At 44.8% G+C, this 20,477-nt stretch overlaps 1 protein-coding gene across 3 annotated transcripts in view; it reads right to left on the minus strand.

Annotated features, from left to right (window-relative positions):
• LOC138642125 (collagen alpha-1(VI) chain-like) overlaps nt 1–20,477 on the minus strand; it is a 66,260-nt gene that overhangs the window by 15,079 nt on the left and 30,704 nt on the right. For all 3 annotated transcript variants that reach the window (XM_069730061.1, XM_069730060.1, XM_069730062.1), the window contains 3 exons: nt 15,066–15,249; nt 8,253–8,424; nt 8,132–8,161 (listed from right to left, as the gene is read on the minus strand). In XM_069730061.1, the coding sequence (XP_069586162.1) occupies nt 8,132–8,161; nt 8,253–8,424; nt 15,066–15,236 (373 nt within the window). In that variant the 5' untranslated portion in view covers nt 15,237–15,249. The remainder of the gene's footprint in view (nt 1–8,131; nt 8,162–8,252; nt 8,425–15,065; nt 15,250–20,477) is intronic.

The following is a 20,477-nucleotide window of genomic DNA, read 5'->3' on the forward strand; positions in this document are numbered from 1 at the left end:
TTGAGGACTGTGCCACTCCATTTTTTGTTTCTTTATTCATCGATTTTACAACATATATACATACTACATACATGCATACATACTACATACATACTACATACAATACATTCATACAATGCATACATACATATAGACATACAGTACATATAACATAGAGTACATACTCACCATCACTTGTCACTTTGTTCCCCGAAGCCAGTGTCATCTGTAAAAAATATGAAAATAACAAACAAACAATATACTCCCTGACCCGCAGAAATCCACGAGTGTCCCACGAATGATCTCTCGTGGAGAACGGTAGCATCAGCTGATGCGACCGCTCTCTAGGGGCTCCAGGAATACAATGACGGGAGGAAGGTATCCTTCCGCACTGTATTCCTCCGCCGCTGTAAAAAAATAGTCCCTAGTCTCACTTTTGGCATTGCCGTGTGGGAAATTTCCCATGCAGCAATTGCCATAAAGTTAGACTTTGAACTATAGTAACCTCTCAGTGATGCACTGCAGGAGCCATTGTCTCCTGTCAGTGTGTCACTGAAGGTCCTATAGAGCAGTGACATCACCCGATGTCACTGTTCTATAGGGGAGATTGTCGTGGGACACTCGTTATTAATTGGACTACGGCGGACAGGTAGTATACGGTTTATTATTTTACGTTTTTTTGCAGGTGCTAAAGTATGGTAAGTATAATTAAATGAAGAATATTAAAATACTTTTTTCTGGCTGTGTCTTTATTTATTTTTTTTACTCTTTCACTACACTAGGATTAATAATGGATAGGCGTTTTATTGACGCCTCTCCATTATTAACCCGGCTTAATGTGACCCTACAATAGCCCCATTTCTGGGGCGGCTGCGGACTGGTATTTGTAGCCGGGGGGGGGGGGGAAATATCCATGGCCCCTCTCTAGGCTATGCAGCCCGCAGCTGTCTGCGTAGCCTTTCTGGTTTCTGGCTATAAAATATAGGGGGACCCTACATCATTTTTTTTGGGGGTCCCCCTATTTTAATAGCCAGTAAATGCTACGCAGACAGCTGCTATATTCATAGCAGGCTGCAAATATTGACCCCCGGCCGTCGGCTTTCCCCTCTGGCGCCGTCTTTTTCCGTTCTTTTCTCTTAAATTAAACGCTTATTAAGGCCTCTTTCACACTTGCGTTGGTACTGGTCCGTCGCTATGCGTCGGGCCGACGTACCGACACATGTTGTGAAATTTGTACACGACGTGGGCAGCGGATGCAGTTTTTCAACGCATCCGCTGCCCATTCTGAAGTCCGTGGAGGAGGGGGCGGAGTTTCGGCCGCACATGCGCTGTAGAAAATGGCGGACGCGACGGACAAAAAAAGTTCACTTGAACTTTTTTTGTGCCGACGGTCCACCAAAACAGGACGCATCCAGTGCAGGATGGACGCGACGTGTGGCCATCCGTCACGATCCGTCGCTAATACAAGTCTATGGGTAAAAAACGCATCCTGCGAGCACATTTGCACTATCCGTTTTTTCCCCAAAATTACGGATTGCTAAAAACGCGAGTGTGAAAGTAGCCTTAGAAACATCGACCTTTCTATTATGTATCTATGGATATATCTATCTCTAGATATATTTACAGATAGATATATCTATAGATACATAGATGTATCTATCCATATATCTGGCTGCCTTCACACATCAGGTTTTTGCCGTCAGGCACAATCTGGCGAGTTTTGAAAAAAAAACCAGATCCGCCTGATGAAACGTGTGGCCATCAGGCGCAATCCGGCGCTAATACAACTGTATGAGAAAAACTCCGCCCCCTCCTTCCCGAACTTCAGAATGGGCAGTGGATGCGTTGAAAAACTGCATCCGCTGCCCATGTCGTGCACAGATTTCACAACGTGCGTCGGTACGTAGGCCTGACGCATAGCGACGGACCCGTACCGACGCAAGTGTGAAAGAGGCCTTAATGAGCGTTTAATTTAAAAAAAAAAAACAGAAAAAAACGGCGTGGGCTCCCACGCAATTTTCCGCGCCAGAGGGGGAAAGCCGACGGCCAGGGGCCAATATTTGTAGCCTGCTATGAATATCAGCCCGCAGCTGTCTGCGTAGCTTTTACTGGCTATTAAAATAGGGGGACCCCCCCAAAAAATGACATGGGGTCCCCCTATATTTTATAGCCAGAAAGGCTATGCAGACAGCTGCGGACTGATATTCATAGCCTAGAGAGGGGCCATAGATATTGGCCCCCCGGCTACAAATACCATTCCGCAGCCGCCACAGAAATGGCGCATCTTACAGATGTGCCAATTCCGGTACTTAGCCCCTCTCTTCTCACTCCCGTGTAGCGGTGGGATATGGGGTAATAAGGGGTTAATGTCACCTTGCTATTGTGAGGTGACATTAAGCCGAGTTAATAATGGAGAGGCGTCAATAAGACGCCTATCCATTATTAATCCTACAGTAGTGAAAGAGTTAAAAAATAAATAAAGACACAGACAGAAAAAAGTATTTTAATATTCTTCATTTAACCATACTTACCATACTTCAAACGCCTACGCCTGCAAAAAACGTAAAATAATAACCCGTATACTACCTGTCCGCCGTAGTCCAATTAATAACGAGTGTCCCACGACGATCTCCCCTTTAGAACAGTGACATTGGGTGATGTCACTGCTCTATAGGACCTTCAGTGACACACTGACAGGAGACAATGGCTCCTGCAGTGCATCACTGAGAGGTTACTATAGTTCAGAGTCTCACTTTATGGCAATTGCTGCGTGGGAAATATCTCACACAGCATTGCCAAGACTTATTTTTTCTAGGAACCTGTTTAGTTTTTGAAGTGACTTTGGAGGTTCTATATGTTGGACACCCCCAAAAGTGATACCATTTTAAAAAACCGCACCCCTCAACATATTAAAAATTGCTTTCAGGTAGTTCATTAACCCTTAAGGTGCTTTTTAGGAATTAATGTAAAGTGACATGACAGGAATGAAAAAGTTGATTTTTACCACCAAAATGTCGCTAACTTCTGAACAGGCTACTATAGCCGGTAGACTCTACTGCCGTTATTTGGGCATGAAGTGCCATGACAAACATCAGGACCACATGATCAAGATCTCGGGGTGTCAATAAGGTTGAAGAGGGAGCCTCCACACTCTGGATTGTCATCTGTCAGGGGATGCTAGTCTCTTATATCGCAGGTCAGTAAAGACAAATTGGTGGTCATTAAGGGGTTAACATCGATAGCTTAACCTTAAGATAGGTCATCAATGTCTGATCAGTGGGGGTGCAACACCCGGCACACTCCCTGATCAACTGTTCTCAGTGTTTAGCAGCCACAAGAACTGCTGATTTACTTAGCTGCTAAGTCTACTGTATAGTGGCAGTGGCCAGGTATTGTACAGCCATCCTTTATTGATTTGAATAGGAGGCGGATGTGCCACAGCCACTATCAGAAGACGGCCCAGCTCTGTAACTGCTCAGTTCTGGCCAACGCCAACATGGACAGCTGGTCAGTGTGGTGTCGCACCATCATCACCGAGAACAGCTGATCAGCGGGGGGGCAGGTGTCGTACCATCATCACCAAGAACAGCTGATCAGCGGGGTGCCAGGTGTCGTACCATCATCACCGAGAACAGCTGATCAGCGGGGTGCTAGTTGTCGTACCATCATCACCGAGAACAGCTGATCAGCGGGGTGCCAGGTGTCTTACCATCATCACTGAGAGCAGCTGATCAGCGGGGTGGCAGGTGTCATACCATCATCACTGAGAACAGCTGATCAGTGGGGTGCCAGGTCTCGTACCATCATCACCGAGAACATGTGATTAGCGGGGTGCCAGGAGTCATATCATCATCACCGAGATCAGCTGATCAGCGGGTGCCAGGTGTTGTACCATCATCACTGAGAACAGCTGATCAGTTGGGTGCCGGGTGTTGCACCATCATCACCGAGACCAGCTGATCAGTGGAGTGCTGGTTGTCGCACCATCATCACCCAGGTGATCAGCCAGGTGTCGCACCACCACCGATCTGACACTGATGACCTATCCTATCACAGCAATGACTAATTCAGAAACAACATGTACAAACTATCAGATATTAGAAAGTAACACAGGTCAGCAATATAATTGAGGAGTGAGCGCTTGGTGCACAGGAGCTTACAATCTGAGGAAATGGCATCGCTATAAAGCAGTCTTTACTGCTTCACTAGATACCTATACAGGTGTATAATGACTCTGAGGTGTTCGCTTTACAGTCAAGGGACTGGAATAATAACAGTGAAAAAAGTAGTACTATTTGCAAGAATAGCCATTTTTTGAGCCAAAAAGTGGAAAACAGAGTCAAGTGAGCCAGATCACCAAAAAGAGCTGGAGTGCCCATCACTAGTAAGAAGCAGCCATGCAAGATGCCTCACCCCCGGAAGTCCCCGGGTCTTTATCAAATAGTCTATGTGCCAGAATGTGGAGGAGGGTAAGATGAACGCACACTGAGTGTGGTTAAAGGTGTGCGACCCTGGGAAGGGTTAAAATGTCCAGATTTGTCTCAATAATTTTCCCTTCTTTGTGCCTACTATATGAATTGTATTGCATGAATAAAAACCATTTCATTGTTGAATTGAAGAATCCATGAGAGCGTGGTTGTTTCTTCCTGTGCTGTATATTGAGGACTACTGGCTACTTCATTTCCTTTCCACGGACATCCCCACTATCATCAAGGGCGACTTCAACATCCCCATTGACACTTCCCTCTCAGCTGCTACTAAACTTCTATCTTTCACTTCCTCCTTCGGCCTCACTCAATGGTCTTCTACAGCCACCCACAAAGATGGCCACACACTGGACCTCATCTTTACCCGCCTCTGCTCCCTATCTAACCTCTCTAACTCACCTCTTCCTCTCTCTGACCACCACCTTCTCACATTCTCTTCCCTCTCCACTCCATGTCTACAATCCCCACCCCACAAACTTTCACACCCTCGCAGAAATCTTAAACATCTTGACCTACATTCATTCTCTGAATCCCTCCTCCCTCTCACAGATGTAAGTTCCTTACACAATGCGGATGACGCTGCCGCTCTATATAACACCACAATAGCTGTAGCTTTGGAATCTGCTGCCCCACTTACACATACCAAAGCTCGCAAAATCAACAGACAGCCCTGGCACACCAGCCTGACCAAAGAACTGAGGCGAGCTTCCAGGGCTGCTGAGCGCAGATGGAAAAGATCCCACTCCAACGAGCACTTCATCGCATTCAAACAGTCCCTCACTACTTTCAAGACCACACTCGCCACAGCTAAACAAACCTACTTCTCATCTCTCATATCCTCCCTGTCTCACAACCCTAAACAGTTATTCAACACCTTCAATTCTCTCCTCCGTCCCCCAGCACCTCCTCCCTCCCCACTTATCTCAGCTGAAGACTTTGCCTCATTTTTCAAGCAGAAGATTGATAACATCAGAGACAGTTTTGGTCAACAACCCCCAGAGCCCTTCCTCCCGACTTCCCAGCCCTCCGCCTCCAAAACCAACTTCTCCACCATTACAGAAGATCAACTCTCCACTCTACTCTCAAGATCGCATCTCACCACCTGTGCACTTAACTCGCTCCCATCCCACTTCATCCCAAACCTCACCACAGTCTTCATCCCAACCCTAACCCATCTCTTCAACCTATCACTAACAACTGGTGTTTTCCCCTCAAGCTTTAATCATGCCTCCATCACACCTATCCTCAAAAGGCCTTCTCTTGACCCATCTTCTGTATCTAGCTATCGCCCTATATCACTTGTCCCGTATGCCTCCAAACTACGGGAACAACACGTCTACCTTGAACTGTCCTCCCATCTCTCTTCTTGCTCCCTCTTTGACCGCTTACAATCTGGCTTCCGGTCACACCATTCCACTGAAACTGCCCTAACTAAGGTCACCAATGACCTATTAACCGCCAAGAGCAAGCGACACTACTCTGTCCTCGTCCTCCTCGACCTGACGGCTGCTTTTGACACAGTGGACCATTCCCTATTATTACAGACCTTCTCATCCCTTGGCATCACAGATTTGGCCCTATCCTGGATCTCATCATACCTAAGGACATTCAGCATCTCCCACTCACACACCACCTTCTCACCTCGCCCACTATCTGTCGGAGTCCCACAAGGTTCAGTCCTAGGGCCCCTGCTCTTCTCCATTTACACCTTTGGCCTGAGACAGCTCATAGAATCTCATGGCTTTCAGTATCACCTCTATGCTGATGACACACAGATCTACATCTCTGGACCAGATATCACCTCCCTACTAACCAGAATCCCTCAATGTCTGTCCACTATTTCATCCTTCTTCTCCGCTAGATTTCTGAAACTTAACATGGACAAAACAGAATTCATCATCTTTCCCCCATCTCACGCGACCCCCACAACGAACCTATCCCTTACAGTAAATGGCTGCCCACTCTCCCCAGTCCCACAAGCTCGCTGCCTCGGGCTAATCCTTGACTCTGATCTCTCCTTCAAACCACATATCCAAGCTCTTTCCACTTCCTGATGACTTCAACTCAAAAATATTTCACGAATCCGTACATTCCTCAACCAAGAATCTCCAAAACCCTAGTGCATGCCCTCGTCATCTCTCGCCTTGACTACTGCAACCTCCTGCTCTGTGGCCTCCCCTCTAACACTCTCGCACCCCTCCAATCTATTCTAAACTCTGCTGCGCAACTAATCCACCGGGGGGGCGGGGGGTGCTATTCCCCGGCCTCTCCCCTCTGTCAATCCCTTCACTGGCTCCCCATTGCCCAGAGACTGCAGTACAAAACCCTAACCATGACGTACAAAGCCATCCACAACCTGTCTCCTCCATACATCTGTGACCTCGTCTCCCGGTACTTACCTACACGCAGCCTCCGATCCTCATAAGATCTCCTTCTCTACTCCCCTCTTATGTCCTCTTCCCACAATCGTATACAAGATTTCTCTCGCGTATCACTCCTACTCTGGAACCCTCTACCACAACACATCAGACTCTCGCCTACCATCGAAACCTTCAAAAAGAGCCTGAAGACCCACCTCTTCCGACAAGCCTACAACCTGCAATAACCACCGATCGACCAAACCGCTGCATGACCAGCTCTATCCTCACCTACTGTATTCTCACTCATCCCTTGTAGATTGTGAGCCTTCGCGGGCAGGGTCCGCTCTCCTCCTGTACCAATTATGACTTGTATTGTTTAAGATTATTGTACTTGTTTTTATTATGTATACCCCTCCTCGCATGTAAAACGCCATGGAATAAATGGCGCTATAACAATAAATAATAATAATAATCTCTATTTAATAATAAACTGGGTAGTTGGGTTACTGAATGAAGATGCTGCTTTTTTCTGTACAGAGTGAATCAAGTGAATTATACCAAAAGCTGCCCATATCAACTATTCAAATCAATAGGGAAGGATGAGCGGTACCAGGCCACGCCAATTTCAGTTATCAAGCTGCTCTGTCTACTAAGTACAGTACTTCAGGCTGGTACCGAAAACAGCTGATCGGCGGGGTTGCCAGGTGTTGTAACCTGGCCGATCAGACATTGATGACCTATCCTAAGGGTAGGCCATCAGTGTTAAAGTAGTGGACAACCTCTTTAAACTAACGTCAGGTTCAGATGGTATCAGTGTGCACAATGGACTGCACATGGATTGCACAATAACTAATGTTACCCTAGGTTCTAATGCAGGTAGACCTTAGGTCCATGTGGAAAAACACGCAGCATGTACTATTCTGGTCTGTTTTATGGATGAGAATAGTTCTTCCAATGGCAGATAATTCTTGCATCTGTCCGCAATGAGGATGAGTGCATGGCGTTGCACACAAAATTTGAGCTGTGACTGACTCAGTTATTTCAACCACTGCCTGAAATATCGGCATATGTCATGCTCCATATACAGATCTCATTTTCTGCACTTACTGGATCTCCCAACCTGAACTTACAGCCTCACAGACCCATATAAAGCTATATGCTGGGGTTGGGAGACCCACAGTTAATCTAAGCATTGTAGTCCATATACATATCAAGTGCTGTTTACAATAGCATCAGACAACAAAGTGTATTTTACATATTTAGGTTCATATTTTTAAAGATTTTTTAAACTATCGGGACGATTACCTTGACATATAAATTCTGGACATGTGGAATCTGGAAAAAAAGCAGAAACATTATAAAGAGCGTGCACATTTTACAAGACTACTATGTAAGACCAAGATAACATGTTGGAAGCCTTTACAACCTTTACAAGTATATCTTGTAATGTTATGCAGGGTGGTCTCATCAAGCAGATCTTCATACTCTGTAATCAGCACCTGCATTCCTTGAGCCCTGGTCCCCTGGCAGGTAATTTCTTGTAAGGCCTTCATATGTGGTGTTCGCTTAAATAGGTCTCCTACACCAATGCCTACTACCTGTGAACAAATAACCTTGGTACACGTCACTTCATAAAGTATGTGGGTACAATACAGCACAGCAACAAGGCATGGGAAGGATGTAAGGTTTAATGTGATAGAATCATTATCAATCAAAAGCATTTTAGCTTAATATCCATGAATATATTACCTGGCTACAGAGGCGGATATACCATTGGTGCAAACTATATAGTTGCACAGGGGCTCAAGAGGTAATGGGACCATTATCATCTCCAGTGCAGGTGGAATTGTTCAATATATTGAGCTATTGGACTGCAAATGTCCTATACAGTTGTGTGAAAAAGTGATTCCTGATTTCCTATTCTTTTGCATGTTTGTTTGGTGATCAGAAACATTTAAGTGTGACAAATTTAAATATTACAACACCAAAAATATATCCACCAAAGAAAGACCATGAAGGAATATAATTATACCACCAAAAAACCGCCTTCACACAAGGTCAGTAAAACTGAAGTAACTTTATTAACCAATCAAAAAAATAAAAAATATACATATAAAATACAGTGGGAATACACCAAAGCACAGGAATAGGTGGGCAACCCAGATATGAGCCCCATGAAGTAGTAACATCATATAAACATCAACCCAATCATATTTTGACGCAAAGAAGTAAATAAATGTGCAAGTGACCATGTACAAAATATGCAGACAAATGATAAGGTAATAGCTGTAACACATGAATATATAACAAAAGTAATGATATATAGTTACCAAATGGGGCACTCCTGGGGGACCCACCAACACCCGACGCGCGTTTCGCACCGAAGCATTTCGGTGCGAAACGCGCGTCGGGTGTTGGTGGGTCCCCCAGGAGTGCCCCATTTGGTAACTATATATCATTACTTTTGTTATATATTCATGTGTTACAGCTATTACCTTATCATTTGTCTGCATATTTTGTACATGGTCACTTGCACATTTATTTACTTCTTTGCGTCAAAATATGATTGGGTTGATGTTTATATGATGTTACTACTTCATGGGGCTCATATCTGGGTTGCCCACCTATTCCTGTGCTTTGGTGTATTCCCACTGTATTTTATATGTATATTTTTTATTTTTTTGATTGGTTAATAAAGTTACTTCAGTTTTACTGACCTTGTGTGAAGGCGGTTTTTTGGTGGTATAAATTTAAATATTAGACAACGATAACACAAGAAAACACAAAATGCAGTTTTCAAAAGAAGGTCTTTATTATTAACCCCTTTCTGACCTTAGACGTGTAGGTACGTCTGAGGTCGCCTCCCTCTATCTGCTGCGACATGTGCCCCTAATAGCAGCAAGTGGAATCGCGATCCACCCGCAGCTGTTAACATGTTAAATGCCGCTGTCAATCTCTGACAGCGACATTTAACATGAACGCACTGGAAGTGCATCACGAACCCCGCCCATCGGTGCCCGTGTCACATGACCATAGGGCACTGATGGGTTGGTTGCTGAATAGCTATGAGCACCGCTCAGCGGCTGGTGCTCATAGCAGGTGATCATTTTATTTCACGCAACGTTTGGAAAGGCTAAGTGGAACACGAAGGGATAAAGGAAAGGGAACCAAACACTAGGGAAGGGGAGAGTGGAGACACTTAGATAGATCTAACATCACCCTGTCTTTCCTATCATCCCTATATAGGCTCCGCACCTATCGCTGAGCAGGATACCAATTCCATGCCTGACCCTGGTGATAAGGACAGGATGAGTTCAAGTCCATCCCCACTACCGCTAAGGACAGCTAGGATACACAAAACAAGGGAACACTTAGCTTTAGTAGACCCAGAGAGAAACACCAAAGTCCTTCAAATTCCAAAGAAGACGCTAGCTGACTGCTGCCGCTTCAAGCCTCAGCAGGGAATTGTGACGATTAGAGCTGGAGGAGGTCACCACTGGGTCTTAGCAACAGAAGGACCAGGTAGAAGTCTGCAAAGCAAACTGCTAAGACATTCTGCTGACCGATGCAGTGCTACGGTCTGCAGCATCTGACACATCCGTGACAGTACCCCTCCTTCTACAAGTGGCATCCAGACACTCAAGACCAGGTGTTTCAGGAGAAGAGGTATGGAATGAACGAACCAGCCTGGAGGCGTTCACCTCTGATGCAGAAAACCACATTCTTTCCTCTGGACCATAACCTCTCCAATGCACCAAGTATTGTAAGAAACGACGTCGAAGGTGAGAATCTACAATCCTCGAAATTTGAAACTCGAGGTTACCATCAACCATTATTGGGGGAGGCGGCAGGGGTGAGGGCTCAAGGGGTTCCACATATCTGTTGAGAAAAGATCTGTGAAAAGCATTGTAGATCTTAGGAGTCTGAGGTAGCTCACAAAGAAACGCTGCTGGATCAATGATGGCAGTTATCTTATAGGGACCAATGAATCTAGGTCCCAACTTCCAGGAAGTTCCCCTCAACCTGAAATTCCTGGTAGACAACCACGCAAAGTCATATACATTCAGGTCCGGAGCTGGCACGCATTTTCTGTCAGCCAAACGTTTACACCTGTCTCCCCAGACCTTGTTAGGAACAGGTAGTGGCGAAACAGGACTAGATGGATGGGTATGCGGTACCTTAGAATGTGTGCGAAAACTGCAGGAAGCCACTTGTTCAACTACATCCCGATGCAACCCTGGCCACCAAAAATGATGAGAAAGGAGGTCAGACGAGAAAGGAAGTCAAGTATGAAGCACTCAATAATTGTTTTGAAATGCATTGAAATATTTGCTTGACTTTTTTTTTATCTTGCGAGATTCATATACATTACCAAGAATTGAAGAATCATTGTCTGCACTGGGAAGTGGGAAATACTTCTCGTCATTGGAATTAGCCAGTGGCTATTGGCAAGTACCTATGTCCGAGCATGACTGGGCAAAGACGGCCTTCATACTGCCCATGGGCCTGTTTGAATTCAACCAGATGCTGTTCGGCTTTGCTATCACTCCTGCCACTTTCCAATGACTCATGGAGAGGTGCTTAGGCAACTTGAACTTTGAGGCCACTCTCACCTATCTGGACAATATCATCGTGTACGCCACCACGTTCGAAGAACATCTGCAGAGACTGGAACAAGTCTTGAATCATCTTCAGAAACATGGTTTGAAAGTGAAGGCTCGGAAGTGTTATCTGTTTCGCACCCAGATTTGGGGCATGTTGTCTCTGCTGACGGAGTGAGACCGTCCTGTTAGAAAATTGCGGCAGTACAAGATTGGCCCATCCCAAAGACTGTGAAAGATGTATGGGCCTTCTTGGGGCTCGCCGGGTACTATCGGCGATTCGTGAAGAATTTCACTCGCTTTGCAAACCCACTGTTGGAGCTGCTGAAATGGGTGCCATCTGGCGCGAAAAACAGGACTATCCACCAGGAGAAAGCATTTCAAGCCTAGAAGCTGGCTTTAACTGAAGCGCCGGTGTTAGCCTATGCAGACGTCCCTCAACCATTTATTCTTCACACCGATGGAAGCCTGCATCGACTCGAATCTGTGTTGTCCCAGATTCAGGACGGAAAAGAGCAGGTGATCGCCTACGCAAGCTAGTCTCTCTATAGCTCTGAACGAAATCCAGACAATTACAGCTCGTTCAAACTGGAGCTGTTGGCATTGGTGTGGGCCATGACTGAGAAGTTTGTGGAATACTTGTCAGGCTCCGAAGTCCTGGTATACACCGACAATAACCCTTTAGCTAACCTGGAAAACACAAAACTCAGGACCTGGAGCAGCACTGGGTGGCTCGAATGGCAAAGTATCGATATAGGATCACCTGCAAGAGGGGAGCTGAGAATACTCACGCGGATGCCTTATCCAGAGTAACGCACAAGAAGCCTGGGCCCCATCGAGACGAAGAACTGGAGGCTGAAGAGGTCCCTGAGTTTCGGGATTCTGCCAGGACGTTGGCAGTTACGCAGGAACAAGTACAGGCCATGTCTAGAGAATGCATACTAGGATGGTACTGTGACGAGTGGGTCCGATTACAGCAGAAAGATGGGGAACTCACCCAAATGAAACAGTGGGTAACTCTAAAACAACTCCCCAGTCAGAGAGAGAGACGCCCTATCCCCGTGGACTCTGTAGGTTCTCAGGTAGTGAAAAAGGCTTCAACTGAAGAATTGGCTGCTTTACTGAAAGATTCAATTACAACGGGAATTGGGTGTCACCTGGCAGGTGGTAACTCCTGAAGTGCTATTACATAAGGTGGCCATGGAGGCACACGAAAGAGGAGCTCATTTCAGTCAAGAGAAGACCTTTCAGTGGCTGCAGAAGTTAGTTTACCATCCAAGACTGAAAGCCATGGTGGAAGAGATCTGCCAACAGTGTACAGTAGAAACTGAGAATTAGCTAAACCCCCGGAGCAGAGAGCTCCCACACACACACCAACGTGACTTCTGCCCCTCTCGAAGTATTGATGATAGATTACCTGATGGAAGGTCTGGCTTACCAGGGATACGAGCATTGTCTGGTAATGACGTTTCAGTTCACCAAGTTCGCCGTTGTGACTCTGACTCGTGATCAAACTGCCGAATCAGTGGCACATGCCATCTGCAAGAACTTCATTCAAGTGTACGGCTGCCCAAAAGGAATCCACTCTGATCAAGGCGCCTGTTTTCTAGGACGAGTGATTGAAGAATTACATTGCCTGTAGCAGATCGAAAAATCCCGGACGACGCCTTATTATCCTCAGGTAAATGGAGCATGTGAGTGGTTCAATCGTACTCTAATTCAGATGTTAAGAATGCTAGAGGAAGACCAAAAAGTTAGTTGGCCTGAGTTCGTAGCAGAGTTTGTGTGGGTGTACTATAACCGAGTACATCGCACCCTCGGGTACACTCCATATACCCTGTTGTTCGGCTGGCCAGGAAGAGATATTACTGAGTTGGAGTTGGTCCCAGAGGAGGACTACCCATGGATGGGGTGTCCACTTGGGTCCGGGAACATCGTCATCGCCTGCAGACACTACATTGCACGGTGCAGACTAAGTTTCGGGAACTTGAGCATTCAGAGACAGCTCTGCTACGAGGGACAGCTATTCAGGCCGGGGACCATGTGTTGGTCTGAGACAGACGTCCTCAGGACAAGCTGGAATATCGGTGGGAGAAGACTCCCTATCGAGGAAAGCAACGAATCAGTACCGAAGGTCGTGTCTATGAAGTTCAACCTGAAGTAGTTCACCAAATATGCTACGCCCTTGCTTGTCAAGAGATCCTGATCAATTCCTGAAGTGGCTACGTCCTCATCCTTGCCTGTCCAGCCTGACTAGACTACTCAACATGACTCGATTACTCCCTCTGACTTACGGCGCACCGAACGAGCAACAGCTGGGGGACCCCCCAACAGATACAACCAAGACCAATTCATTTGGCAGCGAATCGTCCAAGGGATAGGAAAGTGTCAACACTTACTACAAGATCTCTCGCCCGTGGAATGGCAAACAAAAGGACAGGGGGAGTGTAAGAAGAGGGACCGGACCGGGGGTTCCTCTCTGCCGCCGGGTCCAGAACTGTCGGGGCTGTCTCCTCTGTTGTCCGGGTGAAAGCTTAAAAACCAAGACCGATCTTTGCATTTGACAGCAGGGGGCGTGACTAAGCTACAAAGACCAGAGCATGTGCGGAAGCAGTCAGTCCTGGCGGGAACAAGCAGCGCACAGCAAGGAACAGTTGGTGCTCCGTGACAGTGCAGGCCCACACAATAGACTCCCTGCGACCAGATACAGTGACTGTGATGAGAAATGTGCTGTTTACCTGGTGGATCCTCCAGCTGAAGGTGCCAAACGCTTCGGGCCAGTGAGTTCTACGCTCGTGCCACCTAGGAAAGACCGGGTGACTCAACAGGAACTGTGCCTCATCTAACCTGCTTAGATCTGTCGAGATACATTAAGCTCCAACGGAGTTGGAGATTGTACTTCATCAATGCCTTCAGGACAATACCTGACTCATCACACGCTAACAGCACTGGCGCCACTGTTTGAACCCAAGACTCTACAGTCAGGAAGCTGCCAGACCAATAAGTTAACCCTTAAAGAACTGCTTCATTACTTATTGTTGTTGTTTAACTCACCCTACACAATATTTGGGTTTATATCACCTGCTGTACTCCTATTTACCCCTTCCTTCCCTGCGTGGAGTAACCCCCTGTTCAAGTAAAATATAGTTGACCCTTGCTCTGCCCTCTGTCCGTTACTGCATCCCGCAACCTTCTCACATGAGCCCCAGGAAAGCGAGTGCCGACACCCCTGGAATGGTGGCGGCACAGGAGGTGAATATAAGCTTTTATATTTTAATGGGGCAAAACGTTGGGGAATGAGAAGGGGTTGTCCAAGTAGTGGGCAACTCCTTTAACTGCTTTTCTTGATAAATACTAGTTTCTTGTAGTGACTTTTCATCCAATATTATCATTACAGTTACATGACACGAAATGTGTTTATGAGAAGCAGGAATTTAGCAAGACGGATGCAATGTGACAAAACATGCAGATGAAGTGTGTATTCTTCATTTTTTTCCACCTAGTAACATCTTTCTTGGTAAATGCCATATTCTAATCAGAATCACATTCATTAGTCAAGTTTTTTTCCACACAGTTCTCCATTGAGATTGTCTCATTCATGATATTTCTTATATTGTCTACATAACAGGGTTACTTACATTCATGTTTGGCACTGTACAAAGCGAAGATAAGGATTTACTATCTCGAGTGTCAAATCTACCATCTGTTAACACTATTGCAACTTTATGGGTGAGTATGGATTCTTGCAAGGTTTGCTTGGCAAAATCTAATGCTTCTCCTGTGAATGTCCCCCCTGCCATCCACTTCATGTTCTTAACAGCACTGAAATGAAAAAAGGGCAATAACATATGAATATAAGAATCATAAATATTATAATATTATACATTATTGTCCACAGCACTGATTCACAAACTGCTGTAGTGGTTATGGAGGGAGACAGACTGCAAAGAACTAAGCCAAGGAGTGGGGTTGAATGATGGAGGGGTGGCTGGATGAGGGTCTGGTTGCAGAGAAGTCAGGTAAAAGAGGAAATAGGCTCTGTGGAGGAGGAGACGGGAAACCGAGGACAATGCAGTGGACGGGCCAGAATCAGCAGACAACTAGATGCAGTGGGTGGGCTGTGAGGGTAGAAATTAATAAGTACTTCTCAAGTAGCCTCTTATGTGAACAAGCAAACAATAAACAAAATAAGTCCTGCTCATTGTTATTGGTACACCTTCATGTTGCAATTTCAAAGAAAAAATAGAATAAACAGCATGTGCAGCAATAAAGGCACAATTAATTAATACTTGGTTGCACACCCTTTGGCATTGATGGCAGCCACCAAACATTTCTTGTAGCTATCAATAAGCTTCTTGCACTTCTCAGCTGGTATTTTCTTCCACTCTTCCTTTGCAGTTTGTTCAAACTTTTTCCCAATGGCAGATTTGAGCTCACCCCAAAGATTTTCAATGGGATTAAGGTTAGGATTCATTGCTGGCCATTTTAAAACAGTCCATTTTTTCTTTATCAACCATTCCTACGCACTTTTGGATGTGTGCGTTGAGTCATTGTCTTGCTTGAGGACGCATGATCTTCAACTCAAACCAAGTTTTCATACACTGGCCAGGACATTTGGCTCTAAAATCTCTTATTAATTTCTGATTTCATAATTCCTGTGAGACGGTCAAGGCCTCCAGTACCAAACACAGCTAAGCAACCCCACAACATTATGGATCATCCACCATGCTTAACTGTTGGTAGGGTGTTCTTTCCTTATAAGCCTCATTGTGCCATCTTTAAACAAACTGTTGCTTTGCATTGCCAAAAAGCTCTATTTTTTTTTCATCTCTGGCCACAGAACATTTTCCCAGAAGGATGGAGGTTTGTATCCCATGTGATAGTCCACAGAGTGACTCACTGTTAGTTATCAAAAAGTGCAATGGTAAAATGCCAATTGAAGACTCTGCCAGCGATGGAGACTCTAGGCGTGATGCTGGCTGTGGTATTCAGGGTGTCCCAGCCGGAGACAGACCTGAAGTTGGATTCCTTACGCGTTTCGGAAAGACTTACCCTCTGATGAAGGAAATTGAGTCTTTCCAAAACACGTAAGGTATCAGTACAGCCCCCTTAGACATCCATACCCTGGAGAGAATGTGACGTTACATGTCATCTGCTCCCGTGCGCTGAATCTGGCTTCTGGTCTGTCTGTTCAGGATGCCCTGAATACCACAGCTTCACTGTAACACTGTTTCCCTTTTTTTGTGCATGTGCCAAACAGGCTGTTTTTTTCAACAATACATCTATTATTTAATGAATAACCCTTTATATCTTTGCTGGTTTCCTGCAAAATAAAAGTGAAGGGTCTCTGCAGAGATTCTGAAGAGTATGCTATGAATGTAATATATTGAATTTGCTGCTATCGGTGGTCAATTAAGTGAATGACCACGACCATACTTACCCTATTAATTTTTTAATAAAGATTTTTAATATTGGTTGCTCGTTCACATAAGCGGCTACTTGAGCAGTAATTTAGCCCTGCAGGGCCACCTTCCATAGCATGGTGGATTTAGATATTTTTTAGTGATTTACTATATTGTGGAACACCAGAAACAGGTGTGCGTTATCTACCTGCAGCTTGAGAAGCATTTTTTTGAGTGGGTGCAGGTGCATCACATTATATACTAGTAATTAAGGATATGTGTTGTCCAATGAATCATGGTAAATGTAGTCTAGATGGCAAAAGAACATAAACAGTAACACAATGCATGGTTGGCTACAGGATGTAAAGTGTAACTCAAAATATTAAATAAAAGTTACAAGGGGGTTGCTGGGCTCACTATGGGGAATGCAAAATATTATTCTTGTGTTCACGCCACCTCTTTAACCCCTTAAGCCCCAAGGGTGGTTTGCACGTTAATGACCGGGCCAATTTTTACAATTCTGACCACTGTCCCTTTATGAGGTTATAACTCTGGAACGCTTCAACGGATCCCAGTGATTCTGACACTGTTTTCTCAAGACATATTGTACTTCATGATAGTGGTAAAATTTCTTTGATATTACCTGTGTTTATTTGTGAAAAAAATGGAAATTTGGCGAAAATTTTGAAAATTTCGCAATTTTCCAAATTTGAATTTTTATGCAATTAAATCACAGAGATATGTCACACAAAATACTTAAAAAGTAACATTTCCCACATGTCTACTTTACATCAGCACAATTTTGGAACCAAAATTTTTTTTTGTTAGGGAGTTATAAGGGTTAAAAGTTGACCAGCAATTTCTCATTTTTACAACACCATTTTTTTTTAGCGACCACATCTCATTTGAAGTCATATTGAGGGGTCTATATGATAGAAAATACCCAAGTGTGACACCATTCTAAAAACTGCACCCCTCAAGGTGCTCAAAACCATATTCAAGAAGTTTATTAACCCTTCTGGTGCTTCACAGGAATTTTTGGAATGTTTAAATAAAAATGAACATTTAACTTTTTTTCACAAAAAATTTACTTCAGCTCCAATTTGTTTTATTTTACCAAGGGTAACAGGAGAAAATGGACCCCAAAGGTTGTTGTACAATTTTTCCTGAGTACGCCGATACCCCATATGTGGGGGTAAACCACTGTTTGGGCGCATGACAGAGCTCGGAAGCGAAGGAGCGCCATTTGACTTTTCAATGCAAAATTGACTGGAATTGAGATGGGACGCCATGTTGCGTTTGGGGAGCCCCTGATGTGCCTAAACATTGAAACCCCCCACAAGTGACACCATTTTGGAAAGTATACCCCCAAGGAACTTATCTAGAGGTGTGGTGAGCACTTTGACCCACCAAGTGCTTCACAGAAGTTTATAATGCAGAACCGTAAAAATAAAAATTCATATTTTTTCACAAAAATTATCTTTTCGCCCCCAATTTTTTATTTTCCCAAGGGTAAGAGAAGAAATTGGACCCCAAAAGTTGTTGTACAATTTGTCCTGAGTACGCTGATACCCCATATGTGGGGACAGCGTCGGACTGGAGCACCTTGGGCCCACCAGAGAAAATCATTCTTGGGGCCCACTATGTAGCTACATAGAAATAGATACAAGACCACCAATTGTGCGGTAAAAAACACTAATATCAGGGTATAATATAAGGTACTTCACGTCTTAATAATGTAGCAAGGGTTGGGGTAGCCCCCTCAAAGAATATAATGTAGCCCCCTCATAAAATATAATGCAGCACCCCACAAAATATAATGCAACCCTCTCAGGTATGACGCAGTCCCCACCATAGAATATAATGTAGCACCCCCATAGGATATAATGCAGCCCCCCCCCATATAGTATAATGCCACCCACCACAGAATATAATGTAGTCCCCTGAGAGAATGCAGTTCCACCACAGAATATAATGCAGCCCCCCATAGAGTATACTGTAGCCCCCTCATATAGTAAGATGTAGCCCCCATAATATTATGTAGTCCCCTGAGAGAATAATGCAGCCCCACCACAGAATATAATGCAGCCCCCCATAGAGTATACTGTAACCCCTCATATAGTATGATGTAGCCCCCCCATAATATAATGTAGTACCTTGAGTATAATGCAGTCCCCCCACAGAATATAATGTAGCCCCCCAGGGCCGTATTTAGATTTTCTGCTGCCCTAGGCACTTTTAGCGCTGCCTCCCCTTTTGGTGAGTATGACACTATCGGCAGTGACTTTGGCAAGAATCGCTGATGTGAAAGTAGCCTTTTGCAGCAGATCAGGCAGTTTTTCTGCATCTGCCGTGTAACGGATCACTTACGGCAACACTGTGTTTGGCCTCATTCATTCCCTATGGGATTTGCGGCACTTGCTGTGATCTGGCAAATGCGGTACCATACGTCCCAACTTTTGAAGAAGGGAAGGAGGTATAAAGTTTGCGGCGCGCGTAGTGCGCCACAGCAAGTTTTAGGCCACGCCTCTGACCAGACCCATTTCACAACTAGTCACACCCATATCCACGTCCCAACCGCAGCCATTTAGCCCTGCTGATCACACTGTTTTATATACAATAATTATAAACAAAAAAATATGGCTACACAGTGCTCCATACTGTATAATGGCCACACATGATGCTCAATACTGTATAATGGCCACACATGATGCTCAATACTGTATAACGGCCACCACACATGATGCTCCATACTGTTTAATGGCCACACATGATGCTGCATACTGTATAATGGCCACACATGATGCTCCATAGTGTATAATGGCCACACATGATGCTCAATACTGCATAACGGCCACCACACATGATGCTCCATACTGTATAATGGCCACACACAGTTCTCCATACTGTATAATGGCCCCACATGATGCTCAATACTGTATAATGACCACAAATGATGCTCCATACTGTATAATGTCCATTGGCCACACATGATGCTCCATACTGTATAATGGCCACACATGATGCTCCATACTGTATAATGGCCACACATGATGCTCAATACTGTATAATGACCACACATGATGCTCCATACTGTATAACGGCCACACATGATGCTCAATACTGTATAACGGCCACACATGATGCTCAATACTGTATAACGGCCACCACACATGATGCTCCATACTGTTTAATGGCCACACATGATGCTGCATACTGTATAATGGCCACACATGATGCTCCATAGTGTATAATGGCCACACATGATGCTCAATACTGCATAACGGCCACCACACATGATGCTCCATACTGTATAATGGCCACACACAGTTCTCCATACTGTATAATGGCCCCACATGATGCTCAATACTGTATAATGACCACAAATGATGCTCCATACTGTATAATGTCCATTGGCCACACATGATGCTCCATACTGTATAATGGCCACACATGATGCTCCATACTGTATAATGGCCACACATGATGCTCAATACTGTATAATGACCACACATGATGCTCCATACTGTATAACGGCCACACATGATGCTCAATACTGTATAACGGCCACACATGATGCTCAATACTGTATAATGGCCTTACATGATGCTCCATACTGTATAATGGCCACACATGATGCTCAATACT

Source organism: Ranitomeya imitator, chromosome 6, assembly GCF_032444005.1.
Source record: "Ranitomeya imitator isolate aRanImi1 chromosome 6, aRanImi1.pri, whole genome shotgun sequence".
Lineage (NCBI taxonomy): Eukaryota > Metazoa > Chordata > Amphibia > Anura > Dendrobatidae > Ranitomeya > Ranitomeya imitator.